The sequence below is a fragment of the Peromyscus californicus genome, unplaced genomic scaffold, assembly GCF_007827085.1.
Source record: "Peromyscus californicus insignis strain IS unplaced genomic scaffold, ASM782708v3 Scaffold_4__1_contigs__length_199733344, whole genome shotgun sequence".
Lineage (NCBI taxonomy): Eukaryota > Metazoa > Chordata > Mammalia > Rodentia > Cricetidae > Peromyscus > Peromyscus californicus.
Genome location: NW_026294562.1, coordinates 159,763,727 through 159,783,309, shown reverse-complemented (window position 1 = coordinate 159,783,309; position 19,583 = coordinate 159,763,727). Strand labels below are relative to the sequence as shown.

The 19,583-nt window shown below is 48.0% G+C and overlaps 2 protein-coding genes across 4 annotated transcripts in view; both read right to left on the bottom strand.

The window, feature by feature from the left end:
* On the bottom strand, positions 1-12,886 carry Pdcd2l (programmed cell death 2 like). Of its 3 annotated transcripts, none has more exons than XM_052712311.1 (7): positions 12,217-12,886; positions 11,926-12,098; positions 11,739-11,799; positions 8,624-8,991; positions 6,883-6,993; positions 1,091-1,239; positions 1-179 (listed from the first exon to the last, which is right to left on the bottom strand). In XM_052712311.1, exons 1-7 carry the CDS (start codon positions 12,322-12,324, stop codon positions 49-51), a joined length of 1,101 nt encoding a protein of 366 aa, XP_052568271.1. In that variant the 5' UTR covers positions 12,325-12,886; the 3' UTR covers positions 1-48. The 3 variants fall into 3 exon arrangements, with proteins under 3 accessions (XP_052568271.1, XP_052568270.1, XP_052568272.1); XM_052712310.1 differs by having other exon boundaries at positions 8,624-8,997; positions 12,217-12,884; XM_052712312.1 differs by having other exon boundaries at positions 8,624-8,829; positions 12,217-12,883.
* A 2,863-nt stretch (positions 12,887-15,749) lies between these two features.
* The window catches only part of Gpi (glucose-6-phosphate isomerase), a 29,864-nt gene continuing 26,030 nt past the window's right edge, over positions 15,750-19,583 (bottom strand). Inside the window, exons 15-18 of the mRNA XM_052712897.1 lie at positions 17,824-17,952; positions 16,421-16,496; positions 16,220-16,286; positions 15,750-16,136 (exon numbers count right to left, since the gene is read on the bottom strand). Coding sequence (XP_052568857.1) covers positions 16,001-16,136; positions 16,220-16,286; positions 16,421-16,496; positions 17,824-17,952 — 408 coding nt within the window. The 3' untranslated portion in view covers positions 15,750-16,000. The remainder of the gene's footprint in view (positions 16,137-16,219; positions 16,287-16,420; positions 16,497-17,823; positions 17,953-19,583) is intronic.

Sequence of the window (19,583 nt, the reverse complement as noted above, 5' to 3'; positions counted from 1 at the left end):
TTTGAATATGAAAATTTGTTTTAATTTGTATAAATAAGAGGAAGTGTTCTACTTAAATAAAAATTCATCTGGGTCTTCTTGTATAATACAGAATTCTTCCATGGGAGTCTGCTGATTCGGAGGCCAGCAACTCTGCTCACATGTGTAAACGAGAATTGTTCCAAATTCCACAGCAAGACCTGAAAAATACCACATGCTCTAGACCCCACCAAGGAGACAGTTAAAAGGTACATTCATGGTAAGGTGGGTGCTGGGAACTGAGCGTGGGTCCTCGGGAAGAACAGCCGGTGCTCTTAACCACTGGGCCATCTGTCCAGCCCCGACCCAAGCCTAACTCATCGTCCTTGTCAAACGGTGTCATGTGTTGTCCAGGCTGTCCTCAAGCACGTCCTGCCTCAGCTTCTCAAGTAAGGAGGACAAGCAGCATATCCCCAGCCCTCTAAGCAGTTGACAGAATTAACTGATTACTGTGTGGGTGTTCCCTGTACTTGTGGAGGTGGAGGGGCACGAGTGGAGGTCAGAGGTCAGCTCCGTAGAGGCGGTTCTCTTCTTATGTGGCTTTGGGGATCCAACACAAGTCAGTAGGCTTGCACAGCAAATGTCTTTACGGGCTCAATTATCTCCATGGCGCTTATTTTTACTTTGTGTGTGTGTGTGTGTGGGGGGGGTGCTTGCATGTCACATACTCCATGTGAAAGTCAGAGGACAACTTTTGGGAATAAGTTCTCTCCTTCCACTGTGGGATTCAGGGACCAAACTCAGGTTGTCAGGTATTTGGAACAAACTCCTTTATCCAATGAGACATCTACTTTACCCTCTGAGCCATCTTGCTGGCCTCTAGGCAATTTTCTTAGATGACAATAAGTTTCATCTTATTGGCAGGCAATACACCATACACATAAAATAATAAACCTTTTTTAAAAAGTACAAATTAGCTTGTTCAGTCTCAAATTATCAAAATGGCTATTGTTCGTAATGGTATTAGAATTTTGCTAGATTACAAATTTCTCACATTTTCTATATTTAATAATTAAAGAAAGCATTTCATTGCAATATCATTCCACACTAAACTCAGTAAAGGGCTTCTCACCTAGGTTAGCACTGCTGAGCATGCTGACTAGTGCTGGCATAAGCTGAAACTCAAACGTCCTCTGGCCTCCACAGCCACTGCAGGCTGGGATCTCAGAGACTTCCGAGGTGGGACAGACCAAAAAGAGAGGCTCTCCACTCCACGAGTACCTAGGGCAGGAGGGAAGAGTCATGCATCAGAGCCGTACACACCAGCAACCAGCATTGGGGCCACTGCAGGCATCACAAGCACACTAGACAGCGAGGAAAGTCTCACAGCTCTCAGCAGAGCATCCCCAGCCACTGTGTCAAGCACGTCGAGGGAACTGAAGTCTTGGTACAATGCCACTGAAGGCCCTAAGGAGAGGCAAGGTTGGGGTCACGGAACCCCTTCATATGTTACTCTTACCAATGTGTTAAGTTTCCTTTGTCTAGTTTCCACATACACTATTTTATCTCATTTGAGACAGGGTCTCATTATATAGACACTGGCCTGAGCTCTCACTATGTAGACCAGACTGGACTAAAGAGACCGACCTGCCTAATTATCACTTAGTTAAGCAACATGCACCGTGATACTGTCTTGCTCCCAAGGAGGTCTGGAAAAAAGTCCACCTTGCTTAGGGGACTGAGTGGTTCTCAGATAATCACTTCAGTCCAGGGTGCAGCCTCACCCTTACCGATATCCACTCTCCTCTGGAAGAATGCTCACCCAGGAGTTCAAGGTGACTAGGTTTAGGACAATGACATCTTCAGCCTTGAAGAGGATAAGACAGGTTGGACAAGACACTTACAGGCTAGCCTTTGAGCCCTGCCCTAAGTTACTCCATACTGTATCAACCAGATTCCGGCTGAGCCGTGTCCTGGTTCCATTTTGAGTGCAAACTCAGAGGCAGGGTGGGTCTGCCTCACCTTGAAAGGACAGATGACACACTTCTCAAGGCAGAAAGGCTGCACTCTGAGCTTACTGAAATAGATGGGAACCACACATGGACATACTCAAACCATATCAGCAAAACCAGGCCTGTAAATTTATCCAACCTACCGAACCAAGGAAGGACCTGAAATCGTCACCTGGGCCCACAAAGAGGACACCTGGGTGACCATGACCTGTTACATGACTACTTGGTGTGTGTTGCCAACTGCCCAAGGGCTTTGCTCAGCTCAGTCCCAGCTGTAGCTATGACCTAAGGGAAGTGCCCTCCCTCCCTCCCTGTAGACCAGTCCTGCCCCTTGTCTCTGCAGCTTGGTTCACCCCACAGCTTGGCAAGGCGTCTCCAAAAGCTTGCCAACTGGATTTGTTGGTATCATCTGTAAACACCCCAGTGACTTCATTGGTCTCTCCATCACCTCTCCACCTCTGCCCCCAGTGAGGCTCTCCATTGCCCTGCACGTCCACTGCAGAGCCCCCACATAGCTGTATGTCCGCACAGGTGCGTCTACCTGCACCTGCAGGGTTGTGTGGTATGGAACCTAAGCATTCATCCTATGATTAAGACCTGAATCAAAGAACCCACGTTTGCCAACAGCCAGATATCAAGGGAAATTGATATTGCTTGGCAGGAGAATCAGAAGGTCAAGGTCAGGGCCATCAGGACAGCTCAGCAAGTAAGGGTGCTTGCCACCACCCTTAAGGACCTAAGTTTTACACTCTATTTATCAGCAAACAGGATTAAAGGAAAGACCCAACTAAGACACACAGTTTAAGCCTGTAATTCTAGGGCCGGAATGATGGCTCAGTGGTTAAGTGCATGTTCTGCTCTTCCAGAGGTCCCGGGTTCAGTTCCCAGCACCCACATCAGATGTCTTTAACTCCAGCTCCAGGGTATCTGACACCCTCCTCTGGCCTCTGAGAACAACTGTACATGCACACATACACAAACACTAAAATGAATCTTAAAAACAAAAGAACAGCATTCAATGTAGGTCAGAAGTGAAAGTGTGAACACAGGACAGGGCAGCACCCTCGGGTGCCATTGCTGAGGTCTTGGGTATGATTCACAACACACACAAAGTGGGGGACAGAGAGAATACATAAAAATCAATCACACACGAACCGAGAGATGTGTGTGGCAAGACTATTTACCTAGCATGTGTGCGGTTCTGCGTTTAATGCCTGGAACTGTATAACTGGACATGGTAATGCAGGCCTGCCTATACACCCCAGTGTGCTAAAGGCAGAGGCAGGATGATCAGATGGTTTTCAAAACCTTTGTTTATTTATATAAATGGATGTTTTGCCTGCATGTGAATATGTGCACTACACGTGTGCCTGGAGCCTGCAGTGACAGGAAGGTGTCAGATCCCCTGGGACTAGAGTTACAGACAGCTGTGATCCGCCATACAGGTGCTAGGAAACAAGCCCAGGTCCTCTGCAAGAACAGCCAGTGCTCTTTCCACTGAACCATCTCTCCAGTCCAGGGTCATATTTGGAGTTATTCCTGGCTACATAGCAACTTTGAGACCAGCCTATGCTATATAAAAAACTGTCTGAAAGAAAGAAAACAAAGATAAAAGCAAATTGAAGATCCATTATACAAGGACCCTGAAAGCCTGTACAGCAACATGAATCAGGCAGGACAGATCCCAAGAAAGGGCAGCATGAGAAACAATAGCAACCCACCAGTTACAGCAGGCTGAACTCATCAGACAGCAGTGCAATGAGTGCATCCTTACCCAATACCCAAATGCATGGGGCAAAACCCAACAGAACCAGCCTGAGTGGTAGTTTACTAGACCTAGCACTGAGCTAATCCTAGCACTAAGACTATGGAGGCCCAGGGAAACTACCAATTCTAAGTTAATCTGGTCTACATAGCCAGTTCCAAGCCAACTCAAACTGTAGAAGAAAGCAAAACCTAAAGTCTGGGGCTGTAGCTCAGTATAGAGTGCCTGCTTAACATTTACAAGGTCCCTAACTGATCCCCAGCCTTAAAAAAAAAAAGGTATAAGAGGTAGAAAACAAATACTTGAAAACGTGGTCAGTGTCCTTCAGTTACAGGGAAGTAAACATTAAAGTTACAATTGAAATACCACCATACACCTTCTGCAGAAACTGCTTATTCCAACTTAATTCTGTGTTCGCCTTGATACTTCTCAGCCTTTCACACACACCCCAACAGTCACATGTGCCTTGGCAACGATTTTGGGACCATGGTCCAGATGTGTTAACCAAAATAACTGATGTTTGTGCAAGCTTAAACATAAAACTAAAATAACTAAGAGGAAGTGTAAACCAAAATGCAGTTGTCATGTAGGGTCTGGAAAATACTTCTGAGCTCTGCAAGAAAACAGATGCCATTAGGCCACCCCAAGCCCTCACTGACGTAACCCCACCTTGAGCACTGTTCTAATTGTGATTTTGTCTTTAAAAACACTTACCCTTGCCGGGCGGTGGTGGCGCACGCCTTTAATCCCAGCACTCGGGAGGCAGAGCCAGGCGGATCTCTGTGAGTTCGAGGCCAGCCTGGACTACCAAGTGAGTTCCAGGAAAGGCGCAAAGCTACACAGAGAAACCCTGTCTCGAAAAACCAAAAAAAAAAAAAAAAAAAAAAAAAAAAAAAAAAAACACTTACCCTGAGCTTGGGCACTGCTGTGGAATAATCCTTCTGTACACTAGAATATGTATTACTCTCATGGGTTAATAATGAAGCTGACTGGTCTATAGCAAGGCAGGATAAAGTTAGGCGGGACAATCAAACTGAGGACACTGGGATGAGAAGGGCAGAGTCAGAAGAGACACAAGCCAGCTGCTGAGGAAACAGGATGTTTAGAAAATGAAGTAACAAGCCATGAGCTACATGGCAAAACATAGATAAGAAATATGGGTTAATTTAAGAGTTAGCTAGTAACAAGCTTGAGCTATTGACCAAGCATTTATAAATAATATTAAGCCTCTGTGTCAGTTATTTGGGAATGGTCAGGACAGGAAAACTCTGCCTACAGGGCACCAAGAGATTTCAGAGGTGCAAGTCTGCTCTTGGTCTCATAACTCTGTGTGTGTGTATGTGTGTATGTGTGTGTGTGTGTGTGTGTGTGTGTGTGTGTGTGTGTGTGTGTGTGTGTGTTTGTTTCGAAACAGGGTCTCACTATGTAGCTCTGGCTGTCCTAGACTTCACTCTGTAGACTGGGCTGGCCTTGAACTCAGAGATCCACCTGCATCTGCCTTCTTGAATACTGGGACTAAAGGTGTACACTAGGACTCAAAACTTTGGTTTTTTTTTTTTTTTTTTGGTTTTTCGAGACAGGGTTTCTCTGTGTAGCTTTGCGCCTTTCCTGGAACTCACTTGGTAGTCCAGGCTGGCCTCGAACTTGCAGAGATCTGCCTGGCTCTGCCTCCCGAGTGCTGGGATTAAAGGCGTGTGCCACCACTGCCCGGCGACTCATAAACTTTTAATTGGCTTAATCAGTGTGGTTGCCAATAACTATCAGGCATGGATCATTTCAATGCCAAGTCTGGTGAAGTGTGCAGGAACCAGGATTATTACACACAGCCCATGGGAAAGAATATAAAGGGTAAAAGACATTTGGAAAATGGTTTGGCTATTTCTTTTAAGAAGTTGAAAGCTAAGGCTGGAAAGATGGCTCAATAGTTAAGAGTACTTGTTGCTCTTGCAGAGGACCCAGGTTCCATTCCCAGCACCTATGTTATGGCTCATAACCATCCCTAACTCCAGTTCCAGGGGATCCCATGCCTTCTTCTGGCTCCATGAGCATCCACATATACATACATTTAAAGAAAGAGTGTGTGTGTGTGTGTGTGTGTATGTATGTGTGTGTGTGTGTGTCCTGGGCTGGAGCGAGGGCTCAGTGGCTAAGAACAGAGGACTCAAGTTCGGTTTCCAGCACCCAAACGAAACAGCCCACGATTGCCTGTCTCTTCTGGATTCTATGGTACCCGAAATCTTGTGCACAAACACACACACATAATTAAAAATAGTAAAAATACATTTTAAAATTGAGTGCCTCCCTCACGCACTCCACTTGAGCTGCTCTGGCAAACATCCTACTCCCTTGTTCCCTCCCCAGGGCTCTGCACTTGCTGGCCCTCTACTAGGAACTTCACAGTGGACTCTCTATTTTCCTATCTTCTCTTGAGAGGCTTGCTCTGCTGTTACTATGAAAGAGCAAGAAACTACTGCAATCGGCCCCACCATTTGTCTCTTCACACACCACAGGACACGCACACCGTCTGTACACTGCTGTTTACCTTAGTAGAGTGCAGCGTCCATGGAAGAGCCTCTCAATAACCCCAGATGCTGCAATTGTTTCCATACAGTGAAATTGGGGAATGGAAAAGTGACTGAAGAACGGATGATTAGCTAGTAAAGAGCAGAGTCCCTAACTCTGTCCACAAAATGAAATTTGCATATTCACCAGAAGATAATACTTTACATTCCTAGTGAGAATGCAAGCTGGTACTATGTTTTTAAGGGCAAATTTGCCAATATCTACAAAAAGTTTAATATCCTTTAGCCCAGCAATCCAGGAAACTGACTGCAGATATTCTCAGAAACAAGTACCTGGTGGAAGGCTCCTAAATATAACACTTCTAATAGAAGAAAGAAAGCTATTTCTTTGTGCATATGCCCATATATGTGGAGACCAGAGATGAACACTGGGTGCCTTTCTCAGTTACTTTGAGACCTCTCTCAATAAACATGGACATAGTATGAAAAAAAAAAGTGCCTCACTGTTGCTGAGGCTGGCCAGGTGACCTTCCCACTTTACCCTGAGGAGTCCCTGGGACTGTAGGTGCTCGTTGGCGTGCTACCTCTACGGTAAAACAGAAACAAAACATGTTTTTTTTTTTACCTCAAAATCTGCTCCTGACAGGCTGCAATTCTCTTCATGAACTTGTAAAACGTTTGGTCTCCACTTTTAATATTGGTCTTCTCATATTTCTCATCCCCATCACTGTAAGAACTAAAGAGAGAAGCAGAGACCACGTGAAACCATGAATGTCTGGAGAACCAGAGCATTCGCAAGAGAAAGCAAGACGGCTTTCTTTCTATATTTTGTTAATTACCACGTGTGGCGGGGGTCGGTGCACATCTGCCATAGCACCTATAGAGGTCAGAGGCCAACTTGCAAGGGTCAGTTCGTCCTTCTTTAGTGCTTTGGTTCATGGTCTGTCTAGATCTACTCTCTCAGGACCCACCAAAGTATGTGATAAAGGAACGGAAACTCTGCTACCCTTCCTATTTCATAAATGAGAACTGAGAACCTAAAATGGCCTCAGAACCTGAGGCAGTTCTGGAATCACAGCAGAATCATTACACAAGGGGCGTTTCTTCCAACTCATCATCCTCTGCTATAAAGACACATGAAGGCCGGGTGGTGGTGGTGACACATGCCTTTAATCCCAGCACTTTGGAGGCAGAGGCAGGTGGATCTCTGTGAGTTCAAGGCCAGCCTGGTCTACAGTGCAAGCTCCTGGACAGTCAGAAACACACAGAGAAACCCTGTCTCGAAAAACAAAGAACAAAAAAAGACCCATGAAAACAGAAGGCCAGCAAGATGGCGCTTGCTGTCAATTACAAAGACCTGAGTTCCACCCCCAGAACCCATATGCTAAAAAAAGAGAAGAGGAACAAATGTCCTCTGAATTTCACACACGGACTGTGGCAGCATGTGCACACCTGCACTCATAAACACAGGTGCACACACAAATTCCTTGTCAGGAATTTTAAAAAATAAAATCAGAAAAGAGGGCTGTGGATGTAGCTCAGCTGGTAGAGCGCCTGCCTACCACCAGGAAAGCCTGGGTTCAGTCTCCAACACTGCATAAAACCTGATCTCAGCACTCAAAGTAGAGGCAGAAGGATCAGGAAATTCAAGGTCATCCTTGACTACAAAGAGAGTTTAAGGCCAACCTGATCTACATGAGACTCTGTCTCAAAATTAAAACAACAAAAAAATCAAAACAGGGTCCAAGAGATGTCTCAGTGGGTTAAGGAGCTCGCTCCCTCCCCCAGAACCCACGTGCTGGTGGAAGATAGCAGATTCTCCTCTACGTCTCTGACCTTCACACGTGCACTCCATGTGTGCATGTACACAAACTATGTAAAAACAACTGTGAAAAAATGAAGAGACTGGGGCTGCGGGCACAGCTCATTGGTAAAAATACTCATTTAACATGGTGCAGCCCTTCGTTCAATCAAAACAGAAACAAATGAACACACCATAGAACAAAAAAGGAAGCAGCCAGTACCACCAACTCCTGTGTGCTCATCTGGGTTCAGTTCCTGAGGGTACTCAGCTACAAGTCTGAAAGTTAATGCATTGGGGGGTGGGAGGAGGGAGGACGGGGGAATCCGTGGCTGATGTGTGAAATTGAGTTAATTATGAAATTAAAAAAAAAAAAAAAGTTAATGCAGGTTGGTTGATACAGATAGCCCTGGCCTGATTCTACTTTTCTCATCCAAGGAGAGCAAAACAAAAGAGCCCAGTCACATCCCTTCTCTCTAGAACTCACCATAGGTACCAAGACAAAAGGGAACCCACTGTGGCAGCTTCTTGCCTGACTCTCTCAACCCTGGTAGCAAGTTCTCACCAGAGGGAAAGCAGGTGCTCCATGTCAACACCTTCTCTCTGCTGGTAGTCCTGAAGAAGGCTGCGGGCATGCTCAAGATCCACGGAGTTCCCGTAATCCTCCTCCTCGGCGACACAGATATAGTAGGGCTGGAACTGTGGCACTTCAGCATGGACCGCCAGCCCTTCCCCTGAAGGGACAGGGTGAGCAACAGCTGGGGCACTGTCCTGCAGGCAGAGAGCCTGGAGCTGTGCAGTCCAGTCTACAGCTCTGACACCATTAGAATCATTTCCCAAATCTGAGGTGGGTGGCGGTGGAGGTGTCTCCTCACTGTCACTGCCCCAGTCCTGTGAGCCTTCACACCAGTTCTCAGCTGCAAGGCCATTACCCTGTTTCTAGAAGAACAGCCAATCAACACAGGCCAATCACACCAAGACGACTTCATCTACCCCTTCAGCCTCACCACCCATCCCTGTACCTTCCAGGGAGCCTGCATATCAGCCCCTTCCCCTGGCACACTACAATTCAACTTCCTGGATTCTAGTCTAACTGGGTATGGGGCTGTATCCATTTAATCCAAGCACTCTTGAAGCAGAAGCAGATAGAGCTCTGAGCTCCAGAGACCCTGTCTCAAAACAAACAGACAAACAACAAAATTGGAGCAGCAGAGCTGGCTTAGTGGTTACAGCATTTGTTGCTTTTTCAGAGGACCCAGGTTTGGGTGGCTCACAACCATCTCTAATTCCAGTCCCAGGGAATAAAATGCCACTTTCTACCCTCAAAGGCACCAGCTGTGCATGTGGGGCACGTATATTCATGCAGACAAATATTGATCCACATAAAATTAAGTAAATAAATGCAAAAACAAACAAACAACAACCCAAACATGTAAGAGGGACTTAAAAACTGTCTTCTCTTTCTGGGCAATGTGGTACACACAGGTCAAGGTTTCTTCAGTCAGTCTGCCCCACAGCCTTTCACTTGTGCTTCAGGGAGTGTAGGGGCTAAAGCAGGAAGAACTACTAACAGGAATTTTGTCTGTGTTGTGCTCTGATGGTCACTGGAATACAGCATTGGTTCAAGAGGGGGGTTCACATTCAGCTAGTCACAATAGATCATAGAGTTTACTGATGGGCACAAGAAAGAGAGGACCCTGGGAAGAGGAGCCGAGGTCAGAAGGTTTCGTGGGCCTTTTGGGGACAGGAAGCGACCGGCAGCAATGTGTTTTTGTGATTACTTATGATTATCTTAGGTTTTTATCTTTAATATTTGTCCCTGAGTTTTAATTTATAATAAATGGCCAAAAAAATCGCTTTAAACTACATTTCCCAGACTCCTTAGCAGCTAAGATTTTAGATTAGATGTATTCAGGGATTAGCTAGTCAGGTACACATAAAAGAGAGCCATAACCTTGAAAAAAGAGCAATGCCATGAAGCAGGCTGGACATGGTGGCTCATATCAGCACTGAGGAGGTTAAGGCAGGATGATGGTCATGAGTTTGATGTCAGCCTGGGTGACACAGATTTCTAGGCTCGCCTGAGGTATGGATCCAGACCCTGTCTCCAAACAAACCAGAGAGAGAGAGAGAGAGAGAGAGAGAGAGAGAGAGAGAGAGAGAAACCCAAAATGAGTTGTTCTGAAAATACAGGTAGAGCAAAGACAGCATGCCAGGATCCGTGACAAGGGCAGCATCCATTCACCTATGTCCTGAGGAGGTAGCCTAGCAGATGGGCCAGTTCTGAGATGTGCTTCTAGAAGTCACTGCAGGACTTCTCCCTGGGCTATCAATTTAGCGAGTAAAAGCTTACACACGTCTTGGTATTTTTCTACTTCACACACAACCATGTATGTGCCACACACATGCATGAATATGTACACTTGCCTACATTCATTCAAATGGGAAAAATTAGTAAACTATGTATCTCAAGTGTAAACTAAAAAAGTCACAAGGCCTGGAGAGATGACTTGGCAGTTAAGAGCACTGGCTGCTCTTCCAGAAGGCCTGGGTTCAGTTCCCAGCACCCACATCAGGTAGTACAGGAGATCAACTGTCTCCACAGATTTGCACTGGCATGCACATATCCACACACATATATGTGTAATTGAAAATAAAGTCTTTAAAAAAAGTCACAAAACTGTAAGAAAATAGGATTTGACGATTCTGAAAGACTACAATTCACTCAATTGCACTTTAAAAAACAGGTTTAAAAGTTTTGTCTTGGGGTCCTGGAGAGATGGCTCAGCACAACACCTATATTAGGTAGCTCTCAAATGCCTGTGACTCTGGATCTGACACCCTCTTCTGGACTTCACAGGTAGACACACACAAAAATAAACAAATTATTTTTGTTTTGTTTTTGTTTTTGAAGACATGATTTCTGAATTGCCTTGGCTGCCCTAGAACTCACTCGATAGACCAGACTGGCCTCAAACTCAGAGATTCACCTGCCTCTGCCTCCTAAGTGGTAAGATTAAAGGCGTTCGCCACCACCGCTTGACTAAACAGAATTTTTTTTTTTTTGGTTTTTCGAGACAGGGTTTCTCTGTGTAGCTTTGTGCCTGTCCTGGAACTTACTCTGTAGCCCAGGCTGGCCTCAAACTCACAGAGATCTGCCTGCCTCTGCCTCCTGAGTGCTGGGATTAAAGGCTTGCGCCACCACCGCCTGGCCAGAATTTTTTTTAAATGTATTTTACGTGTATGGGTGTTTTGCCTGCAATGTATGTGTGTGTGTGTGTGTGTGTGTGTGTGTGTGTGTGTGTGTGCGTGCGCCTGGTGCCACTGAGGCTAGAAGACATTGGAACCCCTGAAACCGGAGTTACACATGATTTCACACAGCCGCCTGAGTACTGAAAATGGATCCTGGGTCCTCTGGAAGAGCAACAAGTGATCTTGGCAGTTGAACCATCTCTCCAGCCTCCAAAATAAATCTTTTAGAAAACTGTCTTAAATAGGGGGTGGTGCTATATAACGGTAACCACAGAAATAGGGAGGGATTTAGGCCAACCAGTTTCTGGCAGTGAACACCAGCTTGGGCTACAGAGGTTAGATTGTGTCTCAAAACAGAGCAACAAAGGTTGTCTTAAACGAGATGCCAATTATAGAAACACACAGTGTGCGGATCAGAGTCGCTTTACCTGGGCGTTCAGAGTCTCTTTCTCTGGCACTTGCAGGCACTGGGAGCGGAACACCTTCCAGCTTAGGGGCGAGACAGATGTCGTGAGGGCTCCACCCCCGACGTCCCGCCCCACCCAGTCTCATCCGACCCAACCCGCCCTCTCCCGGACGAGCCACACTACTAGGCTACAGGACTTCCCTGCCTACCTGCGCGTCCCGCTGCCGCCGCCGCCGCAGCCCGGGCGGGCACAGGCGAACACGTGCAGAAGCCGGTGGAACGGGGAGCCTTCCAGCGGGCAGTACACCTGCACGACCAGCGCGAGCGGCTCCGCGCAGCCGCCACACCGCGGCCCCGGAGCCGTAACGGCCGGTAGGGCGTCCTGAGGGCGGAGCAGGTCCTCAGTCCCGGGGACGCAACTCCGCTCCCCACGCGGGACACCCTCCCCAGGCGGGACGCGCTCCCCACGGGCCCCGCCAAGGCTTCGCGGCCTCGCTCACCGGGACGCCGCCCAGCTTGCTAGCGGTCCAGGCGGCGGGCCCCTTGGGGCAGCCCTGGACCGCCGCGTCTCGAAGTCCCAGCAGCACCGGCTTCCGGACAGCCGCCATGACAACCGGACTCCCACGTGACAGCGCGAGATACGGTGGCTCCAAGGGCGCGCTCTTTGCGCACGCGCGCCGCCGTCCCGCCAGGACGGCCCCGCCCCGAGCCAGATGGGGCCTGCGGATTGGCTAAGGGGCGGATCCCACTGCCTAACGGACTGTTGCGTTGAGACCTGGGCTTGCAATCCCAGAGATCGCAGGTTTTACTTCTGATAGCCTCAGATAGGACCTAAGAAAAAAGTTTACCTGGAAATTAAAAACTGGAGGCGGGATAATGGTATCGCCAGTCAGCAAGAAACAGAACAAAAAGTCCTTAATTTTGAAAGACATGCTTAAAAATGGGTATGGAAGACTGAGGTGAAGATTTCCAGCATGTAATAGGGAGCAGCTCACAGCTGCTTGCAACTCCAGTTGAAGGGGATCCTATGCTTTTCCGGCCTCCGTGGGTACCAGAACACATGGTGTACGTGAAAAAAAAAATTAATGAAGAGCTTTGTTATATTAAATGACACATCAATAAACACATTTGGAAAACATGCATTGCCAGGCAAGGGTGGCTCACACTGGTAATCCCAGCAATTCTGGGGCTTCCCAGTGAAACTCAGGGCAGCTTTGGTCATGGTTTGCGACTATCTCAAAAAAAAAACAAAAAAACCTGGAAGTGAGACTGGAGAGGTAGCTCAGTAAGTAGTGTGTGTCAGCACAAGTCCCCAGAAACAATGTAAAAACAAAAGATCGGCTAGTGGTCGTTTATAATCCTAGTATCTGGGTTAGATATAGGTGGATTCCTGAGGTCCAATGACCAGCTAGTGAGACTGTCTTAATGTAAGGATCGATGGCACCAGAGGAATGACACCTGAGGTAATCCCATGCATACCCTCCACACACATACAGAAGCAGGTACAGCAGGCTGGAAATACACAGGAGTTAAAGATTTCTACAATGCTGGGAAAGTGGTATTCAAAGATCCTGCACCCGAATGGTGGGCGCACCACCAGCCTTCACAGGATTGGCCTCAGCCCTGTCCAGAGACTGGATGAAACCAGCTCATTCCTCTGGTTAGTCCTGGTTTATCACACTAACATGGCAGACTAAGGCTCTCTGGAGTCTGACTGTGATGGTCCCTTCAGGTTCAATCTGCAAACTTGGTAGCTGTTTTATCTCAGCTGGTATTTTCCAAGGGGTAGTGTGTTTGTGTGTGTGTGTGTGTGCTGAATTTAGGAATATGTCATTTTTTTTGGGGGGGGGGTTTCGAGACAGGGTTTCTCTGTGTAGCTTTGCGCCTCTCCTGGAACTCACTTGGTAGCCCAGGCTGGCCTCGAACTCACAGAGATCCGCCTGGCTCTGCCTCCCGAGTGCTGGGATTAAAGGCGTGCGCCACCACCGCCCGGCTTTGGAATATGTCATTTTTAATTGTGTGAATGTGTAGCTATGTCTGTGCATGTGAGTGCCTCAAAGTATTCGACCCTGTGTCTGCAGGAGCAGTACGCACTCAACCACTGAGCCACCTCTCCAGTCTCAAGGGTATTTTAAAATCCATATAACAGACAGACAAAATTCTGGTTCTGGCCAGCCCAGTGTTTATTTTTCACTACTGTGAAAAACCAACTTAACGAAGATTTATTTTGGGTTATGGTTTTCATGCCGTGGTATGTCAGTCAGCCTTGTTAATTTAGCATAGTGTAGAGCCATCTGAGAGAAGCATCAGTCCTGCATCGATCAGGGTGTTTGGTGCTATCTGTGACTGTCTTGGTTACTAACTGATGCAGGAGGGCCCAGCCCATTGTGGGATGGAGCAAGCCAGCAAGCAGTTCCTCTATGGTTCCTACTAGGATTTCCCTCCATGATGGATTGTGATCCGAAAATATAAGCCAAACAGCACATCTAGGGTTCACTGCTTTGAGAACAGGATGGTAGTGTGAGAATGTCAGAGAAGACGGCTCATCTCCAAAAAAGGTGGCAGCCAGGACGCAGAGAAGAAGTTAGCAGCAAAATCTCTTCTACCACTTTCCAATAGCACCACCTACTGGAGACAATCCTTTAACACCTGACCTTTACAAGACATCCTCCAGCAGTGGCTGGCCTCCCCTGAACCTCCAATATCTGCTTTCCTTATTCAAGTCATGCCTGTGTGTGCACATGACAGAGACTGAACCCAAGCTGTGAGCATGCTCTGCCACTGAGCTACATCTGAGACCCCGCTACCTATCACCCCTTTTTTTTTGGAGACAGGTTTCCACTGTGTAGCCAGACAAACCTGGAATTTGCTTCTCTGCTCAGGCTAGCTTCAAATAAGTTGTGGTACCATTTACATTTCATTATTGGGTGTGTGTGGGGGATGGAGGGCAGGTGCATGCCAGCACATGGAGGGGTCAGAGGACAACTCTGGGGTCGGTTCACTCCTTCCACCTTTATATGGGTTCCATGGACTGAATTCGGGTGACCAGGCTTGTGTGCCAAGTGTTCTTGTTCAGTGGCCCACAATGAACAAGGAGGAGAGTAGAGCTATCCAACTGTCACTCAATTCACACCGCAGACGACGGCCAGGACGGGCGTGGATGTCTAAGGTGACAGTCACGATGCCCAGCTAAAACTGTCTTCTGAGGGCTTTAAGAGATGGCTGAGCAGTCAAGAGCACTTGCTGTTCTTGCAGAGGCCTGAGTTCTGTTCTCAGCACCCCATCTGGGTGGCTCACAACCAACCACCTGTAACTGCATTTCCAGGGGAGTCCGATGCCCTCTCTGTCCCGGCCTCCATCAGCACCAGCACTCACATGTACTCACAAAGACACAAACATGACGGGCGGTGGTGGCGCATGCCTTTAATCCCAGCACTCAGGAGGCAGAGCCAGGGGGATCTCTGTGAGTTCGAGGCCAGCCTGGTCTCCAAAGCGAGTTCCAGAAAAGGCGCAAAGCTACACAGAGAAACCCTGTCTCGAAAAAACAAAACAAAACAAAAAAAAGACACAAACACACACATTTTAAAAAAAGAGTTGGATCTGGTGAGATGGTTCGGTGAATAAAGGTACTTGCATCTAGCCTCACAACCTGAGTTCGATCCCCAGAACTGACAAGACAGAAGTCGAGAACTTCCAGAAGCTGTCCTCTGACACACATGCGCACACACCCACACACTAAATAAATGGATAATATAATTTAAAAAGTTCATCCCTAGGTTTTGACACCAAAACAATAAGCAGACAAAAACCTAGCCAGTGAGCAGAAAGTTTTTCCATGTCTTCAAGGTGAGGAGTGGAAGGTGAGGTCAAGACTGGACACCAAGGCGCCCTCCTGACTGAGCCCTGTCCCACAGAACAACCCTCCACTGCAGACCTGCTCACCACTGAGTCAATCGCCAACCAGGGCACAGCAGGGTCACCCACAGCTGATAGATAAAGCCCCACCTCAGGAAACTAAGAGGCTGAGTCCATGCCTCCTCTACGGCATCTTTATTCTAGCTGGGATGTGAATATTGGTCAGAACGATCAGATTTATCAAAGCACTTCAGCCCGATTCTACAGGGAGGGTGCAGAGTGGGTGGACGGCAATCCCATGGCAATTCTCCCCAAAGATTTCAAGTCGGAGCCCACGACCGGAGGAGTGCTGTGGGCAGGGAGGGGCAGGACCATGCAGCGCACAGGATGGAGAGGGACAAGGACCAGTCAAGAGGGCTGCGGCCGAGTTTATTCTATTTTGATGTCCCGCTGCTGCTTGATGAAGCTGATGAGGCCGTTAGTGGAGGAATCGTGGGAGGTCACGGCGGAGCTGCCCTCCAGCTCGGGCTCGATCTTCTTGGCCAGCTGCTTCCCTAGCTCCACTCTGCCAGGGAGGGGTGGAAGAGGAGAGTGAGCCGGGTTCCAGAGCCAGCGGGAAGGCACACCAGACCTTCCTCAGCAACTCACCCCCATTGGTCGAAGCTGTTGATGTCCCAGATGATGCCCTGAACGAAGATCTTGTGTTCATACATGGCTGTAGAGGAAGGAACAGATGGTATCCATCAGGCCGGCCAGTCTGCCTTCCTCCCTTTCCTTTCCCTCCCTTCCTCCCTCCCATCCCATCCAACTGATCCCAAGCCTGGCCATCCCTTCCTCTTCCCCACTCACCAATCAAGGCTCCCAGAATGAATGGTGTGAGCTTGGTGAACACAATAGAGTTGGTTGGGCGATTTCCTTCAAAGACCTGCAGGAAACAAGAAACGTCCTCCATGAGGTGCAGAGTGAGAGATTTCCAGAGCACTCAGTCCTAAATAGGGTGTCTCTACACAACCATCCCCAAGGCTCAGGGATCTCCACAGAAGAGGAGTTGGAAAGACTCTAAGAGCCAAGGTGGTGGATGACTTCAGGGAAACAGTATCTTCCAGACACAACAGGGCTGATGCACTTAGAAACTCATAGACTAAGCTGGGTGTTGGTGGCGCATGCCTTTAATCCCAGCACTCGGGAGGCAGAGGCCAGTCGATCTCTGAGTTCGAGGACAACCTGGTCCCTGGTCTACAGGGTGAGTTTCAGGACAGCCAGAACTACAGAGAGAAACCCTGTCTCCAAAAAAAAAGAAAAGAAAACAAAGCAACTCACATAGACTGTGACAACATGATGCACAAGTCCAAATCTGATAAAATCCCATGGCGGAGGAGGAGTAGACACCAAGTCCCACCTCTCATCAAAACGCTATTGGCAAATACTGGCTGCGGGGATTGGGGAGAGAGCAGTTCTCTTCAGCAGGGCGACACCAGGTCTGTGAACTACACTCCAGGGCAGGACGCACACCAGAGCTGGCCAATCAGAACGGGCTCCGGGGCTTCCTGCTCATTTGCTTCTTATGCTTTATTTTTGGCCTTTCTTCTTTCTTCTTCCTTCCTTCCTTCTTTTGGTTTTTTCGAGACAGGGTTTCTCTGTGTAGTTTTGGAGCCTGTCCTGGATCTCGCTCTGTAGACCAGGCTGACCTCAAACTCACAGAGATCCGCCTGCCTCTGCCTCCCGAGTGCTGGGATTAAAGGCGTGCGCCACCACCCGGCTTTTTTCTTTCTTTTAAGCACATGTGTTTAATCCCAGAACTCGGGAGGCAGAAGCAGGCTGATCTCTGAGTTCGAGGCCAGCCTGGTCTACAAAATGAGTTCCAGGACAACAAGAACTAAACAGAGAAACTTGTCTTAAAAAAACAGAGAAAGAGAGAGAGAGAGAGAGAGAGAGAGAGACAGACAGACAGACAGACAGACAGACAGACAGAAAGAGAATATGAAGTTGAGTGGGTAGGTGAATCTGGGAGTTGCAGGAAGAGAAAGAATATTGCCAACATACATTGTGTCTGGGGGTAGGGGGGTAGGGGAAGCTTTTAGAGAAGAAAGGTACGCTACCCAGAGGCTGGGACACTTAAATCCAGAGAAACAGACCCTCCTACTGTGTGGGACAAGCAAGTCATACCATGAGCCCCTACCCTGACCCCGTCAGGGTCATCCCTCTAGCTCCTACACGTCACCGTAAAGCTGAAGTTCACGAGCAAGGCTGACCTTGTGTGGCAGGAGCTTCTCCAGGTCCTCCGGGCTCTTTCCTGCAGCCTGGAGCTCCTTCTTGGCCTCTTCAGGTAACTTCCCCTTCATCAGGGCCTCAGTCTGGGCCAAGAAGTTGGCCAGGAGGATCTGACAAGAGAGACATGCGGTTACAGCAGCAGGCAGCACCAGAGCCTGCCCAGTACTTCTCAGGTGGGTGAGGAAGGACGGCGCATCTGACGGCACAAGAGCACGGGTAACAGCACAGCTATTGAAGTTTCTTCACCGGGGACGGAACCCAAGTGCCCTCTGCTGAGCTACGGCTCTTAAAAACGGAGACAGGTTTTCACACAGTTACTCAGGCTGCCCTGAACTGGCAGATCTTCCTGCCTTGTCTCGGCTTCCTGGATAGCTGTGATCACCAGGTGTGTACCACCCTGCCAAGCTTCCTAACAGAATGTTCATTACCTGGCAAAGTGTCATGCTAATGACTGTCTTTTAAGACTTTCAGAGAGCCGGGCAGTGGTGGTGCACGCCTTTAATCCCAGCACTTGGGAGGCAGAGGCAGGTGGATCTCTGTGAGTTCGAGGCCAGCCTGGTCTCCAAAGCGAGATCCAGGACAGGCAGGGCTACACAGAGAAACCCTGTCTCGAAAAACCAAAAATAATAATAATAATAATAGTAATACAACAACAACAACAAAAAGAGGGTGAGGCATCAATACCCCCCTTGTCTAGTTGTATTACGTCAACAGTGCTGTATCACAGATTATAGCCCGGGATGTGGTGACACACGCCTCTAATCCCTACAACTCAGGAGTCAAGAGACTGAAGAAAGAGGATTACCAAATTTAAGGCCAGCCTGGGTTGCACTGTGTGACCCTGTTGCAACATGACAGACAAAAAGACACTCAGCTGCCAGTAAGGACCAGACTGCTGGTCCTCCCACAGGGAGGTAGATTCTGCCAGAAGCCTGAATGAACAAGTATTCCCCTGGGAGTCTGGCTGTATCCTAGGCTTTAACCACCAACTTGACATAGCCTAAAGTCATCTGGGACCGAGTTTCTATTGAGAGACTGCCCAGGTCAGATTGGCCTATGGGGGATTGTCATTGTTAAATGATGCAGGAAGGCCCAGCCCACTGTGGGCAGCACCATCCCTAGGCAGGTGGCCGTGGACTGTATAAGAAAACTAGCTAAGCATGAACCCGAGAACAAGTCAGCAAACAGCATTCATCCATGGTTTCTTGTTGTAGAATATTATTTTAACTAGGCAAAGATGTGTTACACCTATTTATTGCTGCAGAATATTACTTTAACGGGGTAAAGGTGTGATGCATTTGTTTATGCTGCATTTGTTTAATGTAAGGATGTATTACACTTGTTTGTGCTGCATTTAATTATGTAAAGATGTGTTGCTGTTTGACCTTGCCTGCCTAGGGCACCTGATTGGTCTAATAAAGAGCTGAATGACCAATAGGTAGGCAGGAGAAAGGATAGATGGGGCTGGCAGGCAAAGAGAATAAACAGGAGGAGAAAGCTAGAGAGAGAAAGAACGAGGAGGAGAGAACGAGGGACATGCCTGGGGCAAGAAGCCAGGCAGGCAGACAGACAGACAGCAGAGAGAAGCAGGGACAGTAAGATATACAGAAGTAGGAAAGGTAATCAGTCCCAAGGCAAAAGGTAGATAAAGAGAAACAGATTACACAGAAATGTGCCTAAGCTAGACCGAGCCTTCAAAACTAATAACAAGTCTCTGTGTCATGATCTGGGAGCTGGTTGG